This window comes from Pteronotus mesoamericanus, unplaced genomic scaffold, assembly GCF_021234165.1.
Source record: "Pteronotus mesoamericanus isolate MK-2021 breed Mesoamerican mustached bat unplaced genomic scaffold, CSHL_Meso_final contig_182, whole genome shotgun sequence".
In the NCBI taxonomy this organism is placed as follows: Eukaryota; Metazoa; Chordata; class Mammalia; order Chiroptera; family Mormoopidae; genus Pteronotus; species Pteronotus mesoamericanus.
The window spans coordinates 16,986,963-17,013,476 of record NW_026555078.1 but is presented as its reverse complement, the minus strand read 5'-3'; the positions used below and the strand labels follow the sequence as shown (position 1 = coordinate 17,013,476).

At 41.7% G+C, this 26,514-nt stretch overlaps 1 protein-coding gene across 2 annotated transcripts in view; it reads left to right on the top strand.

Annotated features, from left to right (window-relative positions):
* The window catches only part of TTLL5 (tubulin tyrosine ligase like 5), a 246,195-nt gene that overhangs the window by 100,367 nt on the left and 119,314 nt on the right, over window positions 1-26,514 (top strand). For both annotated transcript variants that reach the window (XM_054567237.1, XM_054567238.1), the window contains exons 26-29: window positions 1,494-1,577; window positions 2,142-2,543; window positions 5,231-5,418; window positions 25,917-26,071. In XM_054567237.1, the coding sequence (XP_054423212.1) occupies window positions 1,494-1,577; window positions 2,142-2,543; window positions 5,231-5,418; window positions 25,917-26,071 (829 nt within the window). The remainder of the gene's footprint in view (window positions 1-1,493; window positions 1,578-2,141; window positions 2,544-5,230; window positions 5,419-25,916; window positions 26,072-26,514) is intronic.

Genomic DNA, 26,514 nt, shown 5'->3' with positions numbered 1-26,514 from the left:
AAATGGCCAGGATAATTGGCCTTTTAAAATATGAGTTTGTTTTTCCCCAAAATCAGTGTTAATGTTTTTAAAAACTGTAGGTTTGGAGGCCTATTTAGCTCACTGTGTAGTTGGCTTACTCGATTACTGGAACTCCTGAGTTCAGCTGTCTCCTTGAGCTTCGTTAACTTATCTAAGTCCTAAAGCTAGTTCATTCATCTGTTCATTCACTTCTAAACATTCCTACTGAGCACCTCTCATGTGTCAGACACTGTGACGGGTGGAGGTATGCAGTGACCAGCACCGTCGCAGCCCTTGACTTCATAGCCTTTGCTGCCTAGTGGGTGAGTTGGATGACTAAATGCAGGAAGAGGGTCGGTGGAGCCCTGGGGAAGGGAGGCTGAGGAGTTCTCGTAATCAGTTTGGGGTAGAGGAAAGTGTGCTAACCTAGGGAGATGGGGGCCTAGGTTGGAATTCAGGATATAACTTCTTCCCTGGCAGGAATGAGGAAGCCCAACAGAATGAACTGGCAGCTCCTATTTGTATGAATGGGACCTTGGAAATTCTGGGGCTCGCGTGTTAAGGAGACGGGTCCCTGTCCCATACCTATCGAGAATAACTAGAGGGGCAAAAGGAAGGCCTCAACCAAGGGAACAGCATTATGACATTTGACAGTATGCATACTCATTTCATACACTAGTGTGACAGTATGACCGCAGCTGGTGGCAGTGGAGAGAAGAGAATTCCTGTGTCCTGACTCTTTCATTCTGAAAGACAATCTGTGAAATGGCCTTTCTTAAGTTTCTCTAGGAGCCCAGCCCTTGAGAAAGATTAATGGAATAATCCCTTAAGTATATGACGTTCTGGCTGTCCTTTTTCAGAATTCTGTGGTAGAAAAAACCTAATTTGTTAGAGTGGAAATGTATTTTATTGGTGATTCTGTTATTGAATATACTGATCAAACTATCTAAAGTAAACTCACTCAGTTTACTGAATTAAAACCAAGGAGTTTCCTTGATGATACAGAGCTATTGAATTGTAATATCTAGGTGTCATGCCAGCAAATATTAGGGCTGTTCTTTCCATCTCTTGCTAGTTGCCCTCGTCCATACACATTACTGCTTCTCCGCTCCAGTGGGTACCACCAACCAGCTTGGTCTCTTGTTCCCATAGTCTGAATTCTTGGCAGAAGCTTCTGACTGCCCTTACTTATTTTTCTTTTCCAGGCATGTCCTAGCTTGTTGGCAGTCCATGGATGGCTGCCCTGGGCTTAATTGTCTTTCCTTGTTCGGTTAGCAGGAGCTGGGGTTGGGGAGAGTTGGTCGTCATTTGGGTGGTTGCCCACTCAGCAGGGCAGTGTGTCTGGCCATCCCTGGAGAGTGTGCCGACATAAGCAGTGGTCCCTGGGATTGATTACTAGTTGTGTTATATTTTGGAAACAAAATTATGTGAGGTGATGCCCCAGCATTTGCTTAGTGGGAGAGCATAAAGTCAGTCTTTATCTTTTATTTCAGATCACCCTGAGACGATGGAAGAAGGAAAAATAAAGCCACCCAAACCGCAACAGCCAGCAGAAATTCACTCTGAAAAATTATCTCGTGAGTGACTTCAAACTGCGTAGTCTTGTTGCTCACTGATAAATCCTTAAAAGAAAAAAAGTCCTTGGGTACTAAATGATTCTGGAGCAGGAGCCATTTCCCTGAGAAGTTTCTTTTCTTTGTTCTTCCTTTTTCCTGGGAATTTCTTCTTATTTACTGATAATCTGTATTCCTTCCAAGGAGTTTCTCACTTTAATGTTTAGAAATTCTGAGCACTATTCTAGAAGGGTGAAAAGCAGAGAGAAGGGTGTTGGCTGTCACTGCCAGAAACTTTGTCCGATGCCCTAACATTTGTAAACCTCCCGCTCTGGTTAATGGAGCTAGTCCCAACTCCAGCTTTGAAAAAGGACTAAAAGTAAACTATTTCTGTTGCCAAATTGTCTCCGTAGGCAAAAATCATTAAATTCATGATGACTACTCATTAAAGTCTGTATTTTTCATGATTTGTTTCCTAAGATTATTTTGATGTTTAAAACTGTTTACTTCATGCTTTATTGTGATTGTATGTCGGTTTTTCTTAAAATGATGTGGATTTTTTTTTTGTTCTGTTTGTTTTTTTAATAGGATTTACCACTTCAGCAGAAAAAGAGGCTAAATTAGTGTATACCAATTCCTCCCCTGCTTCTCTTTCTGGTCCTGCTGCTGCTGTTCCGCAGAAAATTCCCAACACTCATTTGTCATCTGTTGTTATGACCTCTGACCTCTCACCAGGGCCTGGCTACCATTCTTCTTTATCTCAGATCCCTCCTGCCATGCCCAGCATGCCTCACCAGCCAGCAGTTCTACTGAACACAGTCCCTGACGGTGCTTCGCCCTCCATACACCCCGGGACACAGAACGCACCAAGCCCTGCGGGCCTGCCACGCTGTCGATCCGGCAGTTACACCATTGGCCCCTTTTCCTCTTTCCAAAGTGCTGCACACATCTATAGCCAGAAACTGTCTCGTCCCTCTTCAGCGAAGGCAGGTGAGTGAGCAAATGAAAGGCAGTCCTCAGTGTGAGCTCCTTGCAGCCCCAGCAAAAAAAGAATGCTGTCTTTTCCCTTTACCTTTTCTTTTGAAAGATAAAGGGACACACTGCACTGTTCTTTTTTTAAAAGATTTTATTAATTTTTAGAGAAAGTAGAAGGGAGGGAGTAAGAGAGGGAGAGAAACATCGAAGCAAGAGGGAAACATGGATCAGTTGCCCCTTGCATGCACCCTGACGGGGGATGAACCCGCAGCCCAGGCATGTGCCCCAACCAGGTTTCCCCTGGCAACCGTTCCCTTTGCGGGACTATGTCCAGCCAGCTGAGCCACACCAGTCAGGGCTGCACTGTCCTGATATGACTAAGGAGTAGTCTTGCTTTTGGTCCAGTAGCATTTCTTCATCGATACAACACAAAATAAGCCTTCTTAATTTAGGTGCTGGAGATAAAGAAATGAATGAGACAAGGCTTCTGTTTAGCAGGAGCTTACAGTGTAGCTAAGAGATTGCACGTCATAATCATATGCCTGTGAGTGTGCTGTATGCATTCTTCTGACAACAGACAAATTAGTATCATTTTATTTTTCAATGTATTTAAAGTCAAGTATGACTCGAGTAAATACAAAGAATTCTTAAGAATTCTTTAAGAATTCTTAAAATTTTCCCCAATTTTAAATATAGACCCATATTATATTCATGTCCTCCCTACTTAAAAACAAATATATATATATTTATTGATTTTAGAGAGAGAAAGGGAGAGAGAGAGAAGCATTGATGTGAGAGAGAAGCATAGATCTGTTGCCTCTGGCATGTACCTTGACCAGAGATGGAACCTGCAACCTAGGCATGTGCCCTGACCAGGAATCAAACCCACGACCTTACGGTGTACGGGACGATGCTCCAGTCAACTGAGCCACACCAGCCAGGGCTTTTCCCCCATTTTTTAATAACAGCTTTATTGACTTATAAGTCACATACCATAAAATTCACCCATTTAAGGTTTATAATTCAGTGGTTTTTAGTATATTCACAGAGTTTTGCAATACCACTACGTTATTTTAGAACATTTTCATTAAAGTAGAATCACCTAATTGGTGTTCTTTTGGCTTCTTTCACTTACCGTGATATTTTTAAAATTTTATTTATTTTTATGTTTTACAGTTGTCAAATGTTTTTATGGTTTATCCTTGTTATAGCATGTATTGGTACTTCATTTCTTTTTATGGTTGAGTAATATTTCATTGGATAGATGTACCACATTTTGTTCATTCATTTATCCATTGTTTCCACTTCTTAGCTATTATGAATAATGCTTCTATGAACATTCATGGACAATTTCTTATGCGGACCTATATGTTCATTTCTGCTGGGTGTAAACCTAGGAGTAGAATTACTGGATCATATGGTATCTTTATATATGGAAGTTCCTTTTTTTGAGGAACTTCCAAACTGTTTTCCAAAGTGATTATACCATTTTACCACCCACAGTGTATGAAGGTTCCAATTTCTCCATATCCTTGCCGACACTTACTATGTTCTTTACTTTTTATTTTACCCATCCTGGTGGGTTTGAAGTAGTGTCTCATTTGTATTTATTTGTGGTTATTATTTGTATTTCCCTGACTAATGATGTTGAACATCTTTGCATGTGCTTATTGGTCATCTGTGTATCTTCTTTGGGTAAATGTTTATTCAAGTCCTTTGCCTATTTTTAAATTGGCATATTTGTCTTTTTATTGTTGAGTTGTAAGTGTTCTTTATATATATTCTAGATGCAAGTCCCTTGTCAGTTACATGTTTTAGAAAGATTTTCTCCCATCCCGTTGGTTGTCTTTACATTTTCTTATGCACATTATTTGGTAACGTGGTTCTTGAGTTGGGAAATAAGTTCAGAAGTGTTCATTATAATATGCGTTATAACTTATTCATCTGTTATAAATAATATATTTTGTATCACATAATAAACATGAAAAAGTTTAGGTTTTTTTTAAAGTAGTGTCACCAAATTGTACCTACAGAGTGATCACAGTTATACGAGCACTAATAGGACAGGAAGGAAACACATTACAGTGTTTCTACTACTTGGATTTTTAAATTTTTTTCAATAAGATGTGTGACTTGTAGCACAGAAAAAATATGAACCTTGATTTTATATTAAATAGTTTCTTTTTTGCCAGAATTTCAGTGCTCAAAAATAATAGAACTCTGACATCAGAGCTTTGTTAGAAGGATTGTGGGTGATTTGACAGTGGATGCCATAGACTACTGATAAGTACAGTCACACAAAAGAAAAACAAGAATTACCATGAGTTTCAAGGCTACATTAGTTCAAGATGAGTAAATTCTAGGGTTGGTTATTTTCCACTACACAGGATGAAATTATTTTGTGTGTGCGAAGCTATCATAGTAAGCAAAAACATATTAATAAATGCATGTAACAATGTGGTGGTAGGAAGAGTTTTTAGAGTATAATAAGGATTTCTTTTTATTTTTGTTAGCATTGGAAGATAGTTTATTGCTCCTTATGTTGTCAGAGGTCCTTGAGATTCAGTAAAGTAACCTGGATGAAATTTCCCTGTCGTCATGCTAAGTTTTTCAGGACTTTTTTTTTTACATGAAAAAAAAAACTTTCTCTCTCCCCCGCCCCCTCCCCCTCCCTCTCCCTCTTCCTCTTCCTCTCTTTTTAGCAGGTTCAGGCCATCCAAACAAGCAGCATTCAGGAGTGGCCAAAATACAAAAGGAGGGAGAAGATGTTTCGTCATACAGCAGACGGTACAACCAAAGCATGGTCACAGCTGAACTTCAGCGGCTGGCCGAGAAGCAGGCCGCAAGGCAGTATTCTCCCTCCACCCACATCAACCTCCTCACCCAGCAGGTATGGACAGTTTGGGGTGCTGGAGGGCCCTGTGGATGCGAGGCAAGATTAATGACAGGGTACTCTGTCCTTTCTTCCCTGTCTTTACTAATTTCCATGTACCGATGCCTATTGAATGAGTGTGATAGCTGGTGTTGAGCTAAAGAATGGAAGTGTTGCTCTTCAACTTGAAAGAAAATGACTTTCTTTTACAGGTATTGCAAAGTTAAGTCTGCTGCTGACTCTGATATACTTACTTCATGGATAAACAGCCTTTAATGTTCAGCTGTGAATGTACTTTTAAAAGATCTTGAAAAATACCTTCTTTCCTTGGTAAAATTTTCTAGTGAATTCTAGTCTTAAAAAACTTTTTACCAGAATGTCATGGCATTTACCTTTTACTTTTCTTCCCCCCCTCCAGCCCCCACTGTACAGTCTTTTATCTCAGTATCTCAGGATGTTACATGGATACTGATTAATGGGGCACTTCAATACACCCTTATCCAACACATGTCATTCACCCCACTTACAGGTGGGGGAAACTGAGGCTGAAAGAAATGATGTAGTAACGGCATTTGGCGAGCTGCATTTTAGCTTTATGTTAGATAGATAATAAGCTTGCAACCCAATGAGGTTAGATGAAACTTTCAAGAACATTGGGCTTCTTTTTGCCCTTCTCGCTGATCATCCCCATGGTATTTAATAGAAGTAGAAGCTGTATCTTCTCCTTTTCCTTAAAGCGAAATGGTATCAAAGTCCTCCAAAGAAATAATCATAACTTAACCCCAGAGTTATATTTTGCTGTATCTCTTGTGTGAAATTCCTTACATGGTGACAACTCTGTAATGATATTAAGTATAGAAAAAAAGTGAAGCTGAAAATTACTCTAAGCACTTCAGTGCAGGCAGCACAGTGCTCCCTGGTGGTGCCCTGCTTCTCTGTGTAAAGCTTAGGACCAAAATTAAAGGCGAGCCTTAGCTTTACTTTAGCCTCACTCCCTCCAGAGTGGGAGGATGTAGTTAGTTTTCTTTTCAAATCCCTAGCAGTTTGAAGGAAGCAGGTGAGGAGGCCTAATGTGAAACAGGAAGCGAAGAATCTCCTAAAGGCAGCGTTGAGAACTGAAGGGAGTTGGATCCTTAGGTTTTGGTGATAGAATGATTGGAAGAGGGAATACAATATAATGACCATAATAGAATGGCAAGGAATTTTGAAATGTCAGGTGGCTCTGATGAAGGGAGAGAGGGGCTCATGATCTGCTACACTTTTTTTCATTGGGTCATTGACTAGTTTCAAATTTATACATGAGCAGCCAGAAACTCCAATAAAACATTAAAATCTTTTCTTTGCAACTGTGGTAAAAAACGTAGCTAATGTCGGTGTTTACATATTTTAACTTCTGTTATTTGGTAAATTGCAAACCTTGCAAAACACAGGATCCTGATCATGTGGGAATCTAAGGTGACTGTATGCTAACTGGAAAGTCATCTCTCCTCAGTCCTTCTGTCTCATCTACGGCGAATTTCAGTGCCAGTGAGTCAAAAACCCATCAGACCCCCCTTCGTGGGGATCCGAGCTTGCCATTGGATGTCAGTCTTAACTTTTGGAGCCTTGGCAATAGGGCGGCCCGTGCTTGGAAAACGCTGAGGGAGGTGCCATAGCTTATCATAAGCAGGGCAGAGTGGTGGGAAGGGGGTGGAATCGGACCTCTGAAGACCTGCGTTCTGTCGCGGTCTAGCTTGTATGATTTTGGAAAACTGTTTCATCTTACCTCAACCTCGGGGTCTTTATATGTTCAGGGGGCAAAACAAAACAGCATCATGACAATAGTATACAAGGGCCTCTTTGTAAAGTCTAAATGCCATATATAGTGGTACCTAGATACTTGCTAATTGTTTCTGGAACTTATGATGAGTACTGAATGGTGAAGCATTTTCTGTTGTGGGGTGGCGTTGTGACTCACAAGTTCTAGCCAGTGTGACGAGTTCTGAGCGAGCACCCAGTGCTGAAACTTTTTCTCCTCAAAATACTTCAAGTACAGGGTTTGATGAATTCTGAAGCCAACAAGTACCGAGGCATGACTTGACTGTACTTGGAAATATTGTTATTCCGGCCTCAAAAAGGCTTTCAATGATAAATGATTTCTAATTTGATTTGAAATAGTAAGTTTTGGGATGAAGTGTAATGTTACCAGAGTGAACCAGAGTGGTTATTGAAAAGCTCAGTTATATGTTATTAGGTTCCTTCCCCTCAGAGCAGGTAATTCCTTAATTTGGAATTTGGAAAATTCAACCTTCTATTATTGCTCATTTTCTGGTAACTAATAATATGTTATAATGGCTTCAGTAGGCTTTGGCACATTTGTTTAGTAGCTGTTTCCTTTTTTCCCTAGCTCTGTCTTGGAAGAAAGGTACTTACTCATCGATTTGGTTTGTTACTCACTGAGACAGGTGATAGAGAGTCTGTGGCTTCCTGGAGCGGGTGGGCATCCGAACAGAAAATGGCGGGAGTCTCTCTGGACTCGGGGCATGAACGCTTGCTTATTCGTTCAACAGAAATGACTTTCCATCAGCAGTCACTTTAAATGGTTTTGATTTCTCCTTATCTGAGATGATTTTCTTATTTTCAATACCTACTTTGTGTTTATGGGGTTTTTTTTCCTTTTTTTCATATATCTGATCACCTTAATGAATATTTTCTTTCCCCCTTTCCTTTCTTTGATAAGATAATTTTGGATATTTGTATTCATTCTGTTTACTGTTTTCTGGCTGTTTTTTTCTTGTTTTATCCTTCTTTTGCTTTTCTTAGTTTTATTTTGGTATCTCCTCCCAGTTTCTTGAGTTGGATACTTATTTATTCCTATTTATCCTTGTTTTTGTTATATGAACTTACATGTTTTGCTATGAAGTTTCCTCTGAACATTGCTTTAATTCATATCACACAAACTGATATATCTTTACATTGCTTTCTTAAGCAATTGTTAAAACATCTACTAATTAAGGAAAACTGATTTTAAACTCTGCTATTTTGGAAGGTAAGTATTAAAAATAGAAATTGTATCTTCTGGAAATTCATTTTATTTTGTTCACAATTTCAACTACTTAGCCCATTCAAGTTTTTAGTGGCCTTTTTCAAAAACACTCTTTATTCAGATGTATTTTCTAAATGTATTCATTCAGGAACATTTTATTAAGCTCTTGAGTGTTCCAGGCTTGAGTACTAAGCTGTGGGGATGACAGAGGCAGAGTGCTCAGCATGCAGTCACTCACGACCTCGCTGGTGGCCTGGGAGGGCAGGGCGTCAGCAGGGAACAGCTAGGATGGAAGCTGGACGAGGAGACAAGCGCTGATTCACAGAGAGCTGTGCACGCCTCTTTCCAGAACCCACTCCTCTCAGGATGGGGAGCCCCAGATGACGGGGGGTTGCTGGGAGGGGGGTGGGTTGGAGGAGGAGGCAGTGTTGCCCCTTTTTTCTCTGCTCACTGGTGAAGATCCAGAGGGACGGTGAACTGGCCAAAAGTAAAGAAGCAAAGTGCTCTGACAGCCCAAAAGTTTAGTAATCGAACTTCGAGTTTTCTAGGATTTGTATTAGAGGCTTGATTCTTGTGAATTTGTATGGCTAAAAACAACCTCATTTACCTTGTCATTACTTTGACTACTTCTGCTGCGATTTAACTTTTTTTATAGCCTAGAACACATAAGAATATCAAATTTCCCAACAGCAGTGTCCAGCACAAGTAGGCTTGAAATAAAAAGAGATACATGTTCTTAACATACCGTTATTCAACAAATACCTTACAAATCTGAGCAGAGGGCAGGTCACATTTCAGTCTTTCCCTTGTCATGAGAGAGGCTGGTTATTTTGGGGGGCGGGATCCTCTGGACATCAGTGTGTCCATCCTTAAAGCAGGGTTTTCCACAAGCATCTGTCGTGCGTGGTGGGGGCAGCGCTGTAGCAGCTGACAGGGTGCTGGCGTGGAGCTTCATGAAGTGTGAGGTCTCCCCGTCTCCGCCTCACTCAGCGCTGAGACTTCTTTACCACTGCAGCGCTCTGCACAGACGTAGCCCTTTGTGGTCACTGCCCCAAGGGAACACAAGAGTGTGGCGAATTAGCCCAGCCCTGCCGCGGGGAGTGGGAGGCAGGGACTCAGAGGGGCAGTGGTCCTCTCTGTGCAGGCGCAGGCGAGAGCGAGATTTCAGGACCCAGCTGTCATTAGGAGCGGCTCCAGCGCCGCTGGCCTGGGAGTTTAATCAAAGGGGTAACAGCGGACCGCCCAGGCGCGCACTCCAGCGCCAGTGAGTGTGCGCCGTCAGTCTCTGTTCCCCAGCCAGCCAGTGCCCGGGATGTGGCCAGGCCTCCTGGAAATGTGCTGACAGATACATAGGAGGGAGGAGACACTTTTCACTTCTCACATTTTTCATTTAGATGGAGAGCAGAAAAGAAAACCATTTAATTTCTTTCATTTTTTGCTCCTTACCCTGATCCTTTCCTGCCTAGTTCTTGCGAAGGATTATATGCTTAGGTTTAGAAAGTTTGGTTCACACCAGTTACTCATTCGCTCTCACTCATTCACAATAATTCAAAGAATTCACGAAGGCATTCTTTTTCATTTTTTCTGCTGTAGCGGCTCCCATTGTGGTCCTGAGTTCTTCATGGTCCACAGTAGACCTTTAGTGAGTCTCACTTTCAAAAATTCCAATTTGAAAGTGGAGTTGGCAGAGAGGGAGCTACGTTTTTGACCTGGTTGCACATGTTCTTTAGGATTGAGGCAGATGGCACTCAGTTTGTATGGCCAGCGTGGACCTTTGGGCCTGGAGGCCTTCCTCCTGCCTCTTTAGCTGATCTGCACACATTTGAACTCCTGTACCTTGTGTTCTGATTTCCCAGTTGTTTTCTAAATCTAACTCCTTTGGTTCTATATGCTTTCTGGGTACTTCTTCGTACCGTATACATTATTTTTCATTCCTAGGAACAGAAAGGGTAAATGGAAAAAGCAGAAGTCCTTGAGTCAGTGAGACCTTGGACAGGTTACTTAACATTGCGCCCTGATTTTGTTTTTGGTAAGATGGGATAGTTTCGGCATCAAGAAGACCACTGTCCTCCCAGATCCCTGTGCTTCTCTGCTCTAGGACCTAGTTCCCACTGATCTGATCTAACTCTTCTTTGTCCCTCGAGGCTTTAAGTCCTCAGTTTCCCTTAGTTCCCTGGCCTGCTGCATGGTCTTTTGTTATAAAATAATCTTTCTTTTGCTGGGCCACCCCTGCAAGCTCTTGTCCTCCCTGTACTGACAAATTCCTTTCAAAGTAACACACCCTTGCTGCCCTCAGCCCTCCCCCACCACCCCTTACTCTTGCAGTTTTTTATCTCTTACCATTTTGTCTAACTCTCTCTTAAAGCTCACTGATGACCTTGAAATTACCAGCTTCATTCTGTTTTGGCCTATGGTACTATGATCGACCACTTCCTCCCTGAAAATGTCCCTTGGCTTCTTCAACTCTTTAATAATCCCTGAGAGCTCATTTCTTCCTCCTCCTCTTCCCGAAGACTAGATTCCATTTTCAACATATTTTTTAAGCCACTGGTCCATAGACCTCAAATAAAAAACTGGCACTGGGGAATCTCTGTGTCAATGGCAGAGGCTCTGGATGAAGAGCTGGGATGAAGCCGGTGCATCTGCTCCTCTCCGCTCCTCGCCCGTATCTGCCAGCACAGCTCTGACTTCCAGGGCCCAGCAGAACGTTCCCCTCTCTCCACTTTCTCTTCTCGTAGCTTCATCTGGTCCGGTTCTGTGGATTTCTCCCAAATAGGTATCTTTTTTTTTTCCTTTTTATTGAATTTATTGGGATGACACTGGTTAGCAAAATTCCATAGGTTTCATGTGCACAGTTCTACAACACATGCTCTGCACACTGTGTTGTGCGTTCTCCCCAAGTCAAGTCTCCGTCTATCACCACTTGTCCCCCCATACCCTCCTCCACCCTCTCCCACCCAACCCCACAAGCAATCACCACATTACTGTCCACATCCATGAGTATATTCTTTTTTGCTCTGTCCCTCCACCTCCCCATCCAGCACCACCTCCCCCCACCCCCAAACAGTTCTCAGCCTGCTCTCTATGAGTCTGTCTCTCTTTTGCTTGTTAGTTCATTTTGTTCATTAGATTCCACATATGAGTGAAATCATGTTGTATTTGTGTTTCTCTGACGGGCTTATTTCACTTAGCGCAATCCTCTTCAGGCCCACCCATGTTCTTGCAAAGGGTAAGGTTCCCTTCTTTCTCGCGGACGAGTAGCATTCCATTGTGTAAATATATCACAGCTTTTTTACCTACCCATCTACTGACGGGAACTTGGACCCCTTCTCTGAGTACCAGGTCCAAATTTTCAACTGCCCTCTAGACTTTTCTACCTAAGCGTATTACCAGCATCTAACATACTCAGCATATTTTAAACATAGTTTTAAAATATTCAAAAAATATTTAACATATCTAAAACCTATTTGTTCTTGGCCCTTTTTTTCTTTCTATGTTAGTTGACTCTGCCATTCTAGGAATGTAGGTAAGGAGCCTTGGATTTATCATTCTCTCTTTACTTCATTATTCTCTCTATGTTTAGGTAAGTTGCCATGTCTTGTTGATTCTGACTCTATAATGTCTCTGATATATATTTTCTCTGTTTCACTTTCCTATCTGCCATTCTGCTTAAGGCTGTACATTATTCTCTCTCAACTGGACAGCGGCAGTTACCTCCAAGAGGTCTCCCAGCCAGTCTCCTCTTACTCACCCTTGTCTTTGCTCTAAAGGAATCTTTCTAAATTGCAAGTCTGATAGTAAGTACTCCTCTACTCCTCTCTGCTCAAGAATGTCAAGGAGGGCTTCCTGTTATCTGTAATGTAAAGCCCAAGCTATTAAATGTTACTCAAAGCCTTAATTTAGAACCTGGCTCCAGGCTACTTCTCCAGCCTGTCTCTCTCTCATCACACATGCTTATGTGAAATTCAGCCAGAATTTCTGTTAGTCTCTGTGCCTCACTGTGTGCTGTCTTCTCATGGGAAATGAGAAGGCACTGCTCTAATTTTATGTATCCGCTCAAGCTCAACGTAGAAGCCACTTCACTCACGTGCGTGCCACTTCACTCTCCACCCTGTGTTTGTCCCGGTAGCTGTCTCCGTTACTAGTCAGCGAGCTCTTTGAGGGCAGTGTCCTTTACGGCTTCAAAACCTGACTGAGTATACTCAACAAATGTATTAATTTTACCGAAATGTAAGGTATTTGATTGAGGGGGGGGACCGTGTTCATTTTTCACCATTTTTTTCCAGCCTGATGTAGAAGTACTCAATACATATTTTATAAATAACTAAATGAATCTTGAAGAAGCCCCTGCTGCCCCAGCTAGAAGTCACCTGTCCATTCTCTGTGCTCCTTTAGCCACTCTCTATAATCTATTATGCTTATTTTGCTTTACTTCTTTCCTGGTGAGTTATAAACTGTGTGATGTCAGTTCTTTCTGACCCTCACCTAGCACACAGCCCCTGCACTTCGTAGGCACTTATCACATGCTTGCTAAATTGAAAATAATTTTTCTGCATTTTATCGGTTTTTATTATATTCTTGTTTTAAATGATTGCACCTCCATTTTTAAAATTGATAATACCGTGCCTGCCTTTCATAAAAAAGCAGCTGACATTAATCAAATGTCTACTTTTGTTCCAGGCACTGTGCTAAGCACTTTTGTATGCATTATTTCTTTAACCCTATGAGGTAGATACTTTTTCTTTTTTGAAAGATTTTTATTTATTTTTAGAGGGAGGGGAAAGGAGGGAGAAAGAGAGGGAGAGAAACATCGATATGCTACAGAAACATCAATCGGTTGCCTCTCACCCGCCCCCAGCTGCGGACCTGGCTCGCAACCCAGACATGGGCTGGGCCAAAAATTGAACCAGTGACCTTTTGGTTCATAGGTTGACACTCAGTCCACTGAGCCACACCAGCCTGGGCTAGATACTTATTTTTTACAGATGAAGAAAACAGCTTAGAGGATAAATAATGGCTAAGATCACACATACGGAGAGTGACTGAACCGGACTCAAATCCAGGTCCGTTTGACTCTGTGCTCTTTCCTTTTTTGCTTTTCTGCCTCTTCCTGCTTAAATCAGGACTCTAACCTCCCATCAGAGTGAAATGACTGAGCTTAACACTGTGAGCCTGAGCTTCCGGTGACGACGTTGCCCAGAGCTGTAACCACACCAGTGCTCGAGCCTGCAGAGAGGAAGGAGCAGGTTGCCTTCTCCAGTGCTTTCACGATTGCCAGTGCTTCTCCACTCCCTGAAGCAAGCTGAGAAACACGTGGCTCTGTCTAGGTTATCAGTTGTTTGTTGACTGAACTCTTTATCAGATTATTGTGTGGGGAAGTCAGCCAATCCTTTGAGCAGGCAAAGTCCAGCCTTGTTAATCCCCAGAGATGCAATAAGAATGGCTCTATTTATTATGGAGGTGACAGCCCCCATTGACTCCAAAAACTGAATGTATCAGTTGCAAACACAACAAAGGGGTTTGTACATTTTGTAAGGTTTCCCGGGAATGCCTTTGGCAAATCTTGATCTGGAACTCTTTCTGGATTTTGGAACACAAAGTGTCTATATTTATATGTATATTACGTAAATGACAGAGTTCAGCAGACAGAAGGTATGATAAGAGAATTTAATGTTAATGTAACAGGAATTGCAGAGATTCCCGCCTTTTCCCAACTCTTTAAAAATTTGATTGGCATTCTAACCCTTATCTCCTGGTAATTGGAGTATCAGTTACTTAAGGTTTTTTTTTTAATTAGCATTCAGGAATTGATACAGGAGTTGGTGCTACCTTAGAACATGTTGGTTGTTGTGGTTTAAAACATTAATTGTTTTAGCTGATGATTTAATAAATGCTCAGGAAGTGCCCTTGGAGGAGTATTTAAAATATAGCTGTTTAAAGATGGTTCTTTTCATATTCTTGAATGAATGTATCCTCTAATACCTCCCTAGTGGTGAAAATCATGTAACAAGTGCAGATCTGACACTTCTGGTTTTTTCATTTTCTTTTATCCTGAGTGAAACAGATCTTAGTCTGCTGGTGTGTCCTGTTCAAGGATAACTGTTTATGCGAGCAACATTTACTAAACAAGTCACATATACTAAACAAGGTGGGAGGAACTGGCTGCAACATTTCCCCTTTGAAATCACCCAGAGCCCCATGGTCAGGGCACAATGACAACTTCTGTGGCATGATCAAGTGATCCAGCCATAGACTTTTTTTTTTTTATTTAAGATTTTACTTATTTATTTTTAGACAGAGGGGAAAGGAGGGACAAAGAGAGGAAGAGAAACATCAATCTGTGGTTGCCTCTCAGGCCTCCCCTTCCCCGCCCCCCCGCCCCCACCGGGGACCTGGCCCGCAACCTGACCGGTGACGCTTTGATTCGCAGACTGGCGCCCAGTCCACTGTGCCACACCCTCCAGATTCTGATGAGTTTTTGTATATGAAGACACAGAGAACGTTATGTGCAAGATGATACTGATGTAGTTCTTTTTAAACAATTTTTAAACTTATTGAATTTATTGAGGTGACATTGATTAATATAATTTTTTATATATATATATATTTCAGGTATACAATTCTATTAGTACATCATCTATATATTGTAGTGTGTGTTCACCAAATATTGATGGAGTTCTGAGGATGAATGCGGATTTAGACAAATGCATCTTCCTGTCTCTTAGGGCGGTCGGTGACACAGACTGTGAAAGAATTCACAAAGAGAGGAAAGTGTGGAGAATGAAGTTTTTATTTGCTAAGACAGGAGAGGGGCCTGCTGTGGAGAGATACACCAGCCCTGAGGGGTGGGGGCTTTGAGCTTTTATTGGATTCTAAATGAATTATAAAAAAGGGTGGGGGATTGCTGTTGTGTGGGCCCTGGGCTCTTGGGATGTTGGGTTCCAATGTTATCTTCCCCCTGTGGCTGTAGGGAGGTTAGCTCTTTTTGGATTTCCAGTAATTTCCAGTCCTGGGGACGGAAGCTCAGATGAGAACAATGACGGTCATGTTTAACGAGGTCATAGGCCTGTTAGGCAAATGGTACTGTGATAGCAAACGGGGCTGGCTTTATCCATTCAGTGTCTGTCCAAGTGATTGTTAACCTTCTGGAATCCGAGATCCCTTTGAGAATTGAATGAAAGCTCCATTTTTTTTCCCCCTAAAAAAAGTGCACTCAAATTTAGAAATTTGCATTAATTTCAAACAGTTCATAGAAACTTCCCCAACTAGGCTCCCTGTTGATACCTGTGGTCACCAAGTTAAGAACTTCTAGGTCACATATGGCCATTAATATCAATAATTTGGCCAGAAATGATTGTTTCAAATGTGTGGTCACCCTTGCTTCACACATTAAATATATTTAGTGATGCATTTCTCACAAGGTTGGAATTTCTGTGAAGGTGAGGATTTTTTTTTCATTGTTCTATCCTCAGTGCTAAAAAGAATGCCAAGCACAGAGTAAGTATCTGATAAGTATTTGTTGAATTAATGAGATAATTATTTGAAACCCTATCCCTGGACCTCATCAGACAAGAATTATCCAAGATGTTTATTGATTGTGCTAAAATGAGGAAGTGGAGCTTTGCCAGCATTATAAGGTGCATTGAGAATGCAGTGCCACCAATTTGCTTGTGTGTTTAGCTATTATTAATTAAAGCTATTTTTTATTAAATTTCTAATGTTGAATTTCTATCTCCATTTGATAAATAAAACACACGAGATTTGCCAAACAGCTCTAGTGAACCTGAGGCTCAGAAAGTGCATCTCAAATGGGGTGTTAGTCCTTTGAAGTTTCAGTGCCAAGAAGAAACAAATACAGTATACACTTCGTGTGGAGACAGGGAACAAAATCTGTATGTCAAAGCTATTATTTCACCATTTGAGAACCTTCCCAAGGCTTCAGACCAGGCAGAAATCATCTCTAAAATTATGCAGGGTAGTAGCAAGAGCAAAACTTATCTCTCACTGCAGTCACTGATTATTTTATTTCCCCTAATTCCAAAGCAGTCCATCCCTGTGGTCTATGCAAAAAGAGGTAATTTGGAGCCTTTCATTTCCTTGCTAGCCCTCTAGCGAGGTTAATCACTTTTGTACTCTCTAGTGAAACTAGTTGCTAGCTGAAGACGTGGTGGCGGGGCGGGCGTTTTGTGTGTGTGTGTGTGTGTGTGTGTGTGTGTGTGTGTTCAGGAGTAGACGAGACCCACTTCTCGTACTATGTAAATGCCTTTGTTCTTACTGGCTGTACTAAGCTCTAGGGATACAACAGTGCGTAAGGTACAGTCCCTGTCCTAGAGAGCATGTAATTTGTGAGGTGTGATAGACAAATGAAACTGCAAATACGGCATGAAGCTCTTTCACCTTAACCCCTGTGCCCTTGAAGTAGTTTAATGGCAAGGATCCTTCACAGCTGAGGGAGATCTTATATGAAAAATAAATTTGACATTGGAAAGTAAAGCGTAAGGTGGTAGCAACAAGATTTCAGGATCCTGCTGTGCTGAAGTAGTTGGAACGACTTTTCCTACAGCCAATAATTAAAAAAATAAGCAAGCTTTTGATTTTTCAGTTTCTAGGATGGGGATAATTCCTGCCTCTCCTGGCATTGCTGTAGATATATTTGCTGGTTGTGTTTTTCCCAAGCAGCAATGGGAAACCTTGGTTCTGTGTCAGGGAAGGTAAAGTCATGTGAAAATCTGCAAGCCCTAGTTGGAGGAGGGTTTTTACTTCTACATGTATAAACAAACCATTTTTATAGAAATGTCGAATTCTGTGGCTTGCTTTGAGTAGAGTGTCTTGTCCTTAAGGGATCAATAACACATGGGCACACAGAAGTGGATGCTGGCCACCGACTGAGTTGGTGGAGGACTCGGGCTCGCGTTGGATTCCAGTACCGCACTTTTTTCATTAACCCGTGTTGTTTTTTCAGATATCCACAAAACATCACCATCTTTAAATGTCAGTATGTTTGGTTTTGTTGTTCTGTGGTAGAGCTGGAAGTTACACACACATGGTCTTCAAACACTGATTCAGAGAGAACTGTGGCTGGAATCCAGGATTCCACAGTCACTCTCTTGAGGTTGAGGAGATGCCCGAAGGAGATCCTTGAAGTGGAAGCCTCCTTCTAATTACTATAGGATTTCGGCTATAAACTCCTGAGTGGAATCCTGGGCTTTGGCGACTTGGGCTAAATAGACAGCATATGACAATGTCTTCTTTTGCCCGCCAAGCCTAAGGCCTAGACTGAAGCCATCTAGCCATCCTCCCTCTCCCAAAACCCCATCCCCAGTCTTGATCTTGAATCCACTTACTGTTGAAGAGAAGTATGGAAAGAAACATCTAAGGAAAGGTGCATTTTCTCCTAGGGCCCTAGAAAAAAGCTGACCTCATATTCCCACTCTTTGACCTTCCCTTCTTAAGTGACAAGCAGCACCATCTTTCCATGCCCGATGCCTGAGAAAATGGAATCCTAAAGAGCACCGATCCAGAAGGAAAACGTGAGAATGAACACACGAACTCAAGTGGATTCATCATATTACAAATGCATTTCTCTAGCTGCAAGGTCCAGCACTCTTCCTTAGCTGAGGAGGGAAATGAAGGGAGGGAGGCCCGCAGTAGTACATCCTGCATCTCAGCCCTGCTGCCTCTTGCCAGACTGTTGTAATTCTCAACTGATCTGAACTTTCCTTATTAATCGCTTTCAACCCACCTGACGAAAACAGCCCTAGATTTACCTACCTACCCTACAGCTCTGACACAGCACTACTGTGTCAGGACCCTTGAACAAGCTTACTGATGTCTGATACATCAAGGACAGGATCTTTAGTGTGGTATTCATAGACCTCCCAGCTCTTCGCCTGTCTCTTCCTATCTCCTGTTGCTCTATGCATTAGCCAAATTAGACTGCTTTCTGTTTTCAGACATTCTTCCCGCTTATCTGTCTTTGCGTTAGTTATGGTTTTTCTTTCTAGCTAGGAACTACCACCTCTCCCCCCGCCCCCATGCCTCCTACGTATCCTTTCAGGCAAGTTCAGAAGCCTGCCTTGAATTTCCTTAGTGCTTTTGTGATGGCACTTACATTCTAGAGGCCTCATACATTGCTCTTTGTCTAGGTGTCTTGTTCTGCTAGAACACAAATTCCTTCATGGCTTGAGGGCAGGGGCCACAATTTAATCTGTATATACCCTTAGGACTTTACCCACGGCCTTGCTTCTGATAGGCAAGGCTGTAAATACATATTGAATTGTCTGAGATTTGGACTTCTCTTGAACATTCAAGACTGCAGCGTTTCTAGAACATGCCAACTAGAGCAACAGTGATCTCGTTTAGGCCTGGCCCCAAATCCTCTTTGGATACCAAAAGGTTATGCATCTGGGTGGGTGGTGGGTATATTCTGGGAAGCCATCAGGGCAATACCATCATATTTTAATTATAGCCCTGGCAGCAGCACTACTTTTAGCAAACAGCAGTAACAAGCAATAACACTTGGGCGGGCCTGCCGCCGGAAATTGGCTCCCTCTCTGTTTCTCCTACCCGCTTTTCAATCCATCACCTGTATTTATTCCTGCTGTAATTTAAACACCTGTCTAGGAGGAATGCGTGCAATGTGTCCCTACCCCACACAGTCACATATTTGCTCACCTGCCTTATTCGGAAGGCTGGCTCTAAAATAAACAGTGTTTTGGTATTAAAAGAAAAAATGCACTGAGGTCACTGTGGAAATGGACATGAAGAAAGGAACAGGAGTGGAACCGCTGGATAAGCTGCTCGTGCAGAGTGGGAGCAGAGGGAGAAGAGGAGGAGCAGGAGGAAGGCAAGAGATGAACCCTCTGCCTAAGCCTTATCTTCCCACAGATGGCCGTTCACTCAGCTCACCAGCTGGAAAAAGGCAGGGGTGGAAGAATATTGAGCAAGCTGACTGCTTTTCAGCTAAAATGTTTTGGTTTATTTTTAATGACCACTGATCTTCATGTCAGCATAACAAGTAGATTTGGAATATTTTGAAGTTTGTTCTAGTCTGTTTTATCTACTTCTGCATCTTTGGCATATTCAACAATAACATTAATGTTGGAGCATACAAACAACATCGAGAAATAGTAAAACCTTAAAATTCCACATAGAATTATTCCTTCCTCTTGATTGTTTTATGTCTGGCTCCTCGCCCCATAAGGGCATTTTTGTTGGTTTTTAGAAGATCCCCTAAGCTCTATGGAGGAGAATCGTTGAATGACCCCTCTCTCCTGTTTCCTCCTTTCTTTTCTACCGTCCTCTAAACAAGTGCTTTTCAAAGGTGAAGATGCAAGCGAATTACCTGTGGGTATTGGCAATTGCAGATTTTGGTTCCATGGGGCTGGGGCTGGGCTGAGAGCCTGCATTTTCAGCAGGCTCCCAGGGAGTGCAGATACTGCTGGGCCACAGATGGAATCGTAAGTTCTGAGCTCAGTGGTTTCAGGAGGTGGGAGTAATACCATGGCTAAAACCACAGAATGTGGAAGATTTTGCAGAATGCCAGCCAGGAATTGAAACTAAGGGCTGACATGTAATAATTTTTTGTTCTTGTTTACCTCTCAGCCTCAGTTTCCCCATCTATAAGTAAGGGAAATAATTTTACCTATCTAGCAGAGTTGTCTTGAAGATGAAATGAACATATTTGGGGTCTGTCCAGAAGGTATCCAGCCATGTAATATGAAAAATAGAGACATTTTTTGAAGAAGATACAAGATACAAGAAACATTGTACATAGGACAGTGATGCCTCAGTCCCCTTCAAAGTAGGCACGTGGGGACCTCACACAGTTTCCCCCAATTGCCATCAGCTGCCCCATTGTATTTTCCTGAATCTCATTGACAGTCTGAAATCTCTTCCCTTTCAAAGGTGACTTTAGTTTTGGGAAACACCAGAAGTCACAGGGCACCAATTTTGGGCTGTAGGGGGGCTGAGTCACCTGGGTGATTTGATGTTTCACCAAAAAACTCTGCATGAGTTGTGATACATGAAGCAGGTGCATTGTTGTGATGAAGCTGCCAATCACCACTTGCCATAGCTGCAGCCTTCTGAATCATCCTAATAGTTTTTGTAGAGGAATGTTCGTTCAAGCTTAACGCAAAATTTGATGCAGATTTGTTGCTCTACTCACTTAGTCATTTTTAATGCAGTGGCCACACAGTACATACACATGCTCACTCAGTGGCATCTACTGCCCCCACTGACTAATACAGTAAAGTCATCATTGTTCATGCATGCGCATTCCAGCCCACTCTTCTTGGCTGCCAGGTTACACTGATGTCATACAAACCGTTCTTACTACATTAACAATGGTTGGACTTTTTCCAGTCAGGCCTCATATAGCTTAGAACAATACCTGGCAAAAACAAAGTATTCATTTAAATTTAGCCATCATTAGTGCTAATATGGCTTGATTATTATTATTGCTGTTATTGTAATGAACCTGAATAGTTTCATATTTGCATAAATATTGATTATGATAGGACATTTTAGAGATCCAAACACAGAGTTTAAGGTTCTCATATGTGTGTACTGCCTTTTGCACAGAAAAATGTTAATATCCATTACCAGAAAAGCATGTTTTTTGAGCCATAGTTTCAGTTAATTAATTAATTAATTAAACTTTCTCATCTGTTTTCCAGACCCCTTTGTGACCAAAGGCATGAATTCACGAGTTGGCCAGCCTAGACTTAGTAGCATAGACTAGTTATTAACCTGGAGGAGCCAGCTGGCCCAGGGCCTACAACCTCCACCTTAACAGATTAATACTTCTAACAAAAATGATGAGCCTGGTGCTGTGTATTTATGTGCTGTAAGCCTGACTGTTTAATATTCTTTAGTAGTGAAAAATTAAGCACCATTGCAAATCAGGTATATATAAGTGCTATTTTTTGCTTTCCCTTCATCTGATCATAACTAGTTTTCTTATGTTACCTCAAGAAAATGGATGGACAGAGAATCAGGTATTGACTAGTGACAGCCATATGCGCCATCCCTCTGTCCTGTTAGGGAAGAAACCTCTTCCGGCTGTGAACCCTAATTGGCTTATACCATTAGGTCTGATCAGTACTGGGAGATTTGCCCCACCCTTCCGTCTTCCCAGGTCAAGATAAGGTGCTTCTAGGGTGCTTGGGTGCAAAATGGATGCTTGGGTTCCATTTTAGTTCAGTGGCTCATTCTGCCCATCCTGGGAAGCAGAAAGGAAGGACCGAAGGCTTTCTTAATTCGTTCAATCTAGAGATCATTTGTTTGGACCAAACTCTAGCAGGACATAAATCTGTACATGTGAGATTTAGCCAGACCTAGCCAAGGCTCTAGGGCTGTATTGTCTCTTAAGGCAGCCGCTAGTTACTGGTGGCCTTTTAAATTTAAGTCACATAAAGTGTAAAACCCAGCTCTTCAGTCACACCAGCCACATTGCAAATACACAATAGCCACAGGTGGCTAGTGGCTACTCTGTTGGGCAGTGCAGGCTACAGAACATTTGCATAGCACTGTTCTAGAGCAGGGGCTGAAAGTAGGTTTCATCTCCCTTGTCACTTCAGATTGAGCAGCGATGGCTTCTCTGGAGGGCTGTGTAAGGGAAGTTCTGAGGCCGTGTCTAAGGGAGCCCCTACTTGTTTGATTATTTATTAGCAATGTATGTCCTAGGAAGACAGAGCTGGGTGGGGTTGGAGTGATTATGACGTAGATGCTGAATGTCTCCCAGACAAAACCACAGAAGAAAGAATATTTGGAGGGGCAGGTGGGTATTACTTTAATAGAGACAGGTCATTTTTTTGTTAGCAGGGATCCTTTGGAAAGAGAGGAGAAGCTTTGAAAGTTCTCTCATTCCTTATGTAATCTCTCATTTAAGTAGTGGTCACGTTTGCTGTCTCTCAATTTAACAGGAATGCTTTGCTTTTGTGTAGAAGGCAGTAACAATGGCTTCCACTTTTTGATTTATCCATGAAGTAAGGAATGGATGTTACGTGGAAAAACTCACCGAGAGTCCACAGTTAGTTTTGTGTTCATGCCACTTTTATTATATCTACTAAGAAACAAGGCTGATTGATAAAGGTTTTTTTCTTTGTTTTACTTCTTTAATATCCTCTGGTAAAGGGTAACAGGTGGAAAATAAAATTTACGGGGGAGAGAGAAAAGCTGGTATAGTTTGGTATAATTGATTCCTGAATCACCACTCTTCAGAGTTTAAGGTCTGTATCTGATGATATTTTCAAAAATCTATAATAATTAAGAGTAACTAGGTACAAAACTAGTAAATGGGTTGTACCAGGTCTGCAACTGTTAGGTGACCTTGGGCAGATGACTTACCATAACCTCTTGGGGCCATAGTTTCTCCAACTTTGAAAGGGAGCGGAGCTGTATCTGCCTCCTTGAGGACTGGGCAGGAGGTGAGATAAAAAGCCTCACTGAGCTCAGGCGTGCCTGACACCGCCTCTGTGAGACCTCAGACGTTAAACCGTATTCTTCGGCGCACGCTACGTGACCCCGGAGAACATTCTCTGCTAATCCTAGTAGGTATGTCACCGTATGTAATTATTTACCCTCTCTCAATTTTAGTTTCCTCTTTTGTAAAATGGGATAACAGTCGGATCTACTTCAGAGGGCTTGCTCAGGGTTAAATGGGATAATGCACATTAAGATCCTGCAAGGACATCTCATCCGTGGCACTCAGTGAGCTTTCAGTAACTGTTAGGCGTTATGATGAAATGATGATGTTTAAGTTAGGAGCTGCCTTGCCAGAGAGAAGATTTACCAAATCTGAAATCTCCTTTGCATTCACTGATCTCCAAACTATACAGTTTATACTAAACATGGTGACGTGTGTACCTTTTGTTTACTTTATTGCTGTTTCACCATAAATTATTAATAAGCCTCTTTTATGAGGTTTTTGGCACAACTGGTTGAGGTGGTAGTTGGAGAAGCTGTTAGTTATCATAGAGACCTTTCTTACTTTGTAGGACTTTTACAAGCTGCAGGCTCATATCTAAGTTGACAGGCCTGATGCTTAAGGCCAGGGATCAGGGCAGGAAAGAGGAGGGCTCAGTGTGGATCAGGAGGGGGTTCAGTCCTACAGGGAGTCTGAGAACCTGATCTATGTTGTCTCTGGGGTACGGGAGGCAGGCAAGGGTCTTCAAAGGCACCAGGCGCCAGAGAATACTGCCGTGGCCTGCCACTCTGTCTTCCCTGCCCTTTAGTTAGTGTGTGTCTTTCTTCACCCCTCTCCCCCCAGTAGCAGCAGAAGTGGGTCAGATTGATAGAGCAAGGTTGGCTCCTGAGGCTGCTTTTGAAGATGAGTCCACACTGGAGGGTGCAGCCCGAGTGGCCCGCACCTCGGTCTCTGCAGACGCCATGAATCACTCCTGACCCATGGAAAGTGGCTTTTTTCCCAATAAAAATATTTGAGCCCTTTGGTGTGAAGGCACAGGACTGGGATATTTTTATTTAATGAATTCTGTAAGTAGGAATTAAGCACTATACTGTAGCTAAATATGACTTTCTTTCAGAATTTTCAGATTTTTTTGAAAATCCAAAATTTTTCTATTTGTAAATGTCAAAATCATTAGGTTCTTATGACATAACAGAACACACTGTTGGGAATTCACATCATCTTACATCACTATTCTCTTGAGTGTCACGCTCAATACCCTGCATTCAGCTTTGTGCCCCTCTCCTTTTAGCATATTTTACCCCCCTGTGCAGCTTATTTTGAAATGGCGTCTCAAGCTATCCTTTTTTGTTTGTTTGTTTTTCTGATTTCACTCTGACCTCCCAGATTTTAAGCTTATCACCTCTCATCTGCATTTCTCATAATGACTTAAAGTTTTTCTTTGGGTTATAAAAGTAATTCCATGCCCAGTATAGGAAATTTGGGAAATATAGGTAAGTGTAAGGAAGAAAATAAGTCACTATTCAGAAATAGATGCCATTTATGTTCTGGATTTCTGTGTCTGATCCTTTCTGTATCTATGTGTATGTATTTTTAAGGAAATTTGGATCTGCTCTCTATACAGTTTCATATCGTGACACTTTAAAAAATCAGCATGTTTCTGTATTATTATTTTACAAAAAATTCTAATGGATCCAGACTATTTCTTTATAGGGATAGGATAAAATTTATTTAACAATACTGTTAGCTGTTTAGATCTTCTCTTTTTAAAAAAATTGTTAGTTATTTATTTTTAGAGAGAGGCGAAGGGAAGGAGACACAAACAGTATTGTGTTAGAGAGAGGAAAAGTTGCCTCTCACACACCCTTAACCGGGGACCTGGCCCGCCATCCAGGCATGTGCCCTGACTGGGAATTGAACCAGCAACCTTTTGGTTCACAGACTGGTGCTCAGTCCACTGAGCCACGCCATCCAGGGCAGATGTTCCCTTTTTTAATACTAAAATTGGTGCTTGTTTTCAAAATCTTTTCACAGTATAGTGCAGTGTGTAAGAATATGGACATTGGAGTTCCAAAGATCATGGTTGTTCAGATCTCAGTTCTACCATTTTTTTTCTAGGCATCAATTTCCTTCTTTATAAAATGGAGATTATAATAGTACTTACCAGCAGAATTACAGCAATTGAAATGAGACTCATATAATGTACTCATTTATACAGAGCTTGCACGTTGTAAGTTTCATTAAATGGCAGCTGCAATTATAACAGTCACTGTCATTGATCATATGCAACTGTTATTTAGCATAATTCCTAGGAGTTAGAGTGTAGCATCAAAGTACACAAATGTTTTAATAATACTTTTAATAATCTGTTGCCATATGTATTTCTAAAAAGATTCTACCAATTTATAGTGACATAAATAGTGTAAGTGCCTATGTAATGGCACCACTTGCCATTATTAGATACTATGTTTTTTATTATGGCGTGCAGTGTAACACACAAAAGTTGTTTTAGTTTGCCTTTTTTGGTTGCCAGGGGAAATGACTAGTTTAAAATGTTTAATTGGCTAATAATATCCGTGCTTCATAAATTGTTTTTTGAAGTCAATGCCCATTTTTTTAGTGACTCTGCATCTTTTTTTCTAAGTCAATGAGTTCTTTGTATATTATAATACTAATGATTATTTATGACCAAAATTTATGGAGTATTTAGAACTTACAAGTGAGGAAACAAGGGCCAGAAAGGCTAAGTAGCTTGCCTAGTTTCTTAGAACCTTGCCTGTCAGAGTGAATACTTAGTAGATTCTTGTTGTTTTTGTTATTACCCTTTGTTACAGCACCTAGGACAGTGGAGTGCTTTGTACATAGTAGGAGCAAAATAAATACTTGTTACATTGACAACAGCCTCCCCAACTTCTGCTCTTGGAATGGAAGCCTTTGTCTCAGCCACAGCCCCAGCTTAGATGAGTCAGCATCTCCTGGACTTGCCTTTTCCCATGTGTTTTTGATGATACTTTTCTAATACTCTGTAAAATCAAGCGATTTCCCTCATTTCATTTCTAGGTAACAAACCTGAATTTGGCAAGTGGCATCCTCAACAGAAGCAGCGCTTCAACTCCCCCAACCCTTCGGCCTGTCATCAGTCCCGGTGGCCCGACGTGGGCCATGCAGTCAGAACCCCAGGCTCCTGAGAGCCACTCCACCCCTCCTGGAAGCAGGTATGTGAAGGGCCACGGAGCTTATACCGTTCAGGTCACACAGGGGCGGCCTGGGTCCCGAGCCAGCCGTTTCGCCTTAAGTGCCCCGCGCGGACGCTGGTCGGACAGGTGCATTTCCCAGTCCTGTGGCACAGGAATGGGCCTTATCTCACTTGTAAGACAGTTTGCAGGCAAATCAGATGAAAAGGAAATAAATACCTGATACAGTTCAATAAATTCACTTCTGAGTGAAAGAGTAAGAATTTATACTACTAGTATGTTTAATCCCTGCCTGTAGTCAACATTTGCATGTGCTGACTTTTGACATTCTCTCCACATCTCATTCATTTTTACACCTTGTACTGCATTGTGTTTCAGTAACTTTGGACTCTTTTTCTTTTGAAGAACAGATTTTTTTTATGTTTTCATCTAGGTTATATACTTAAAAAGCCTCCCTAGACAAT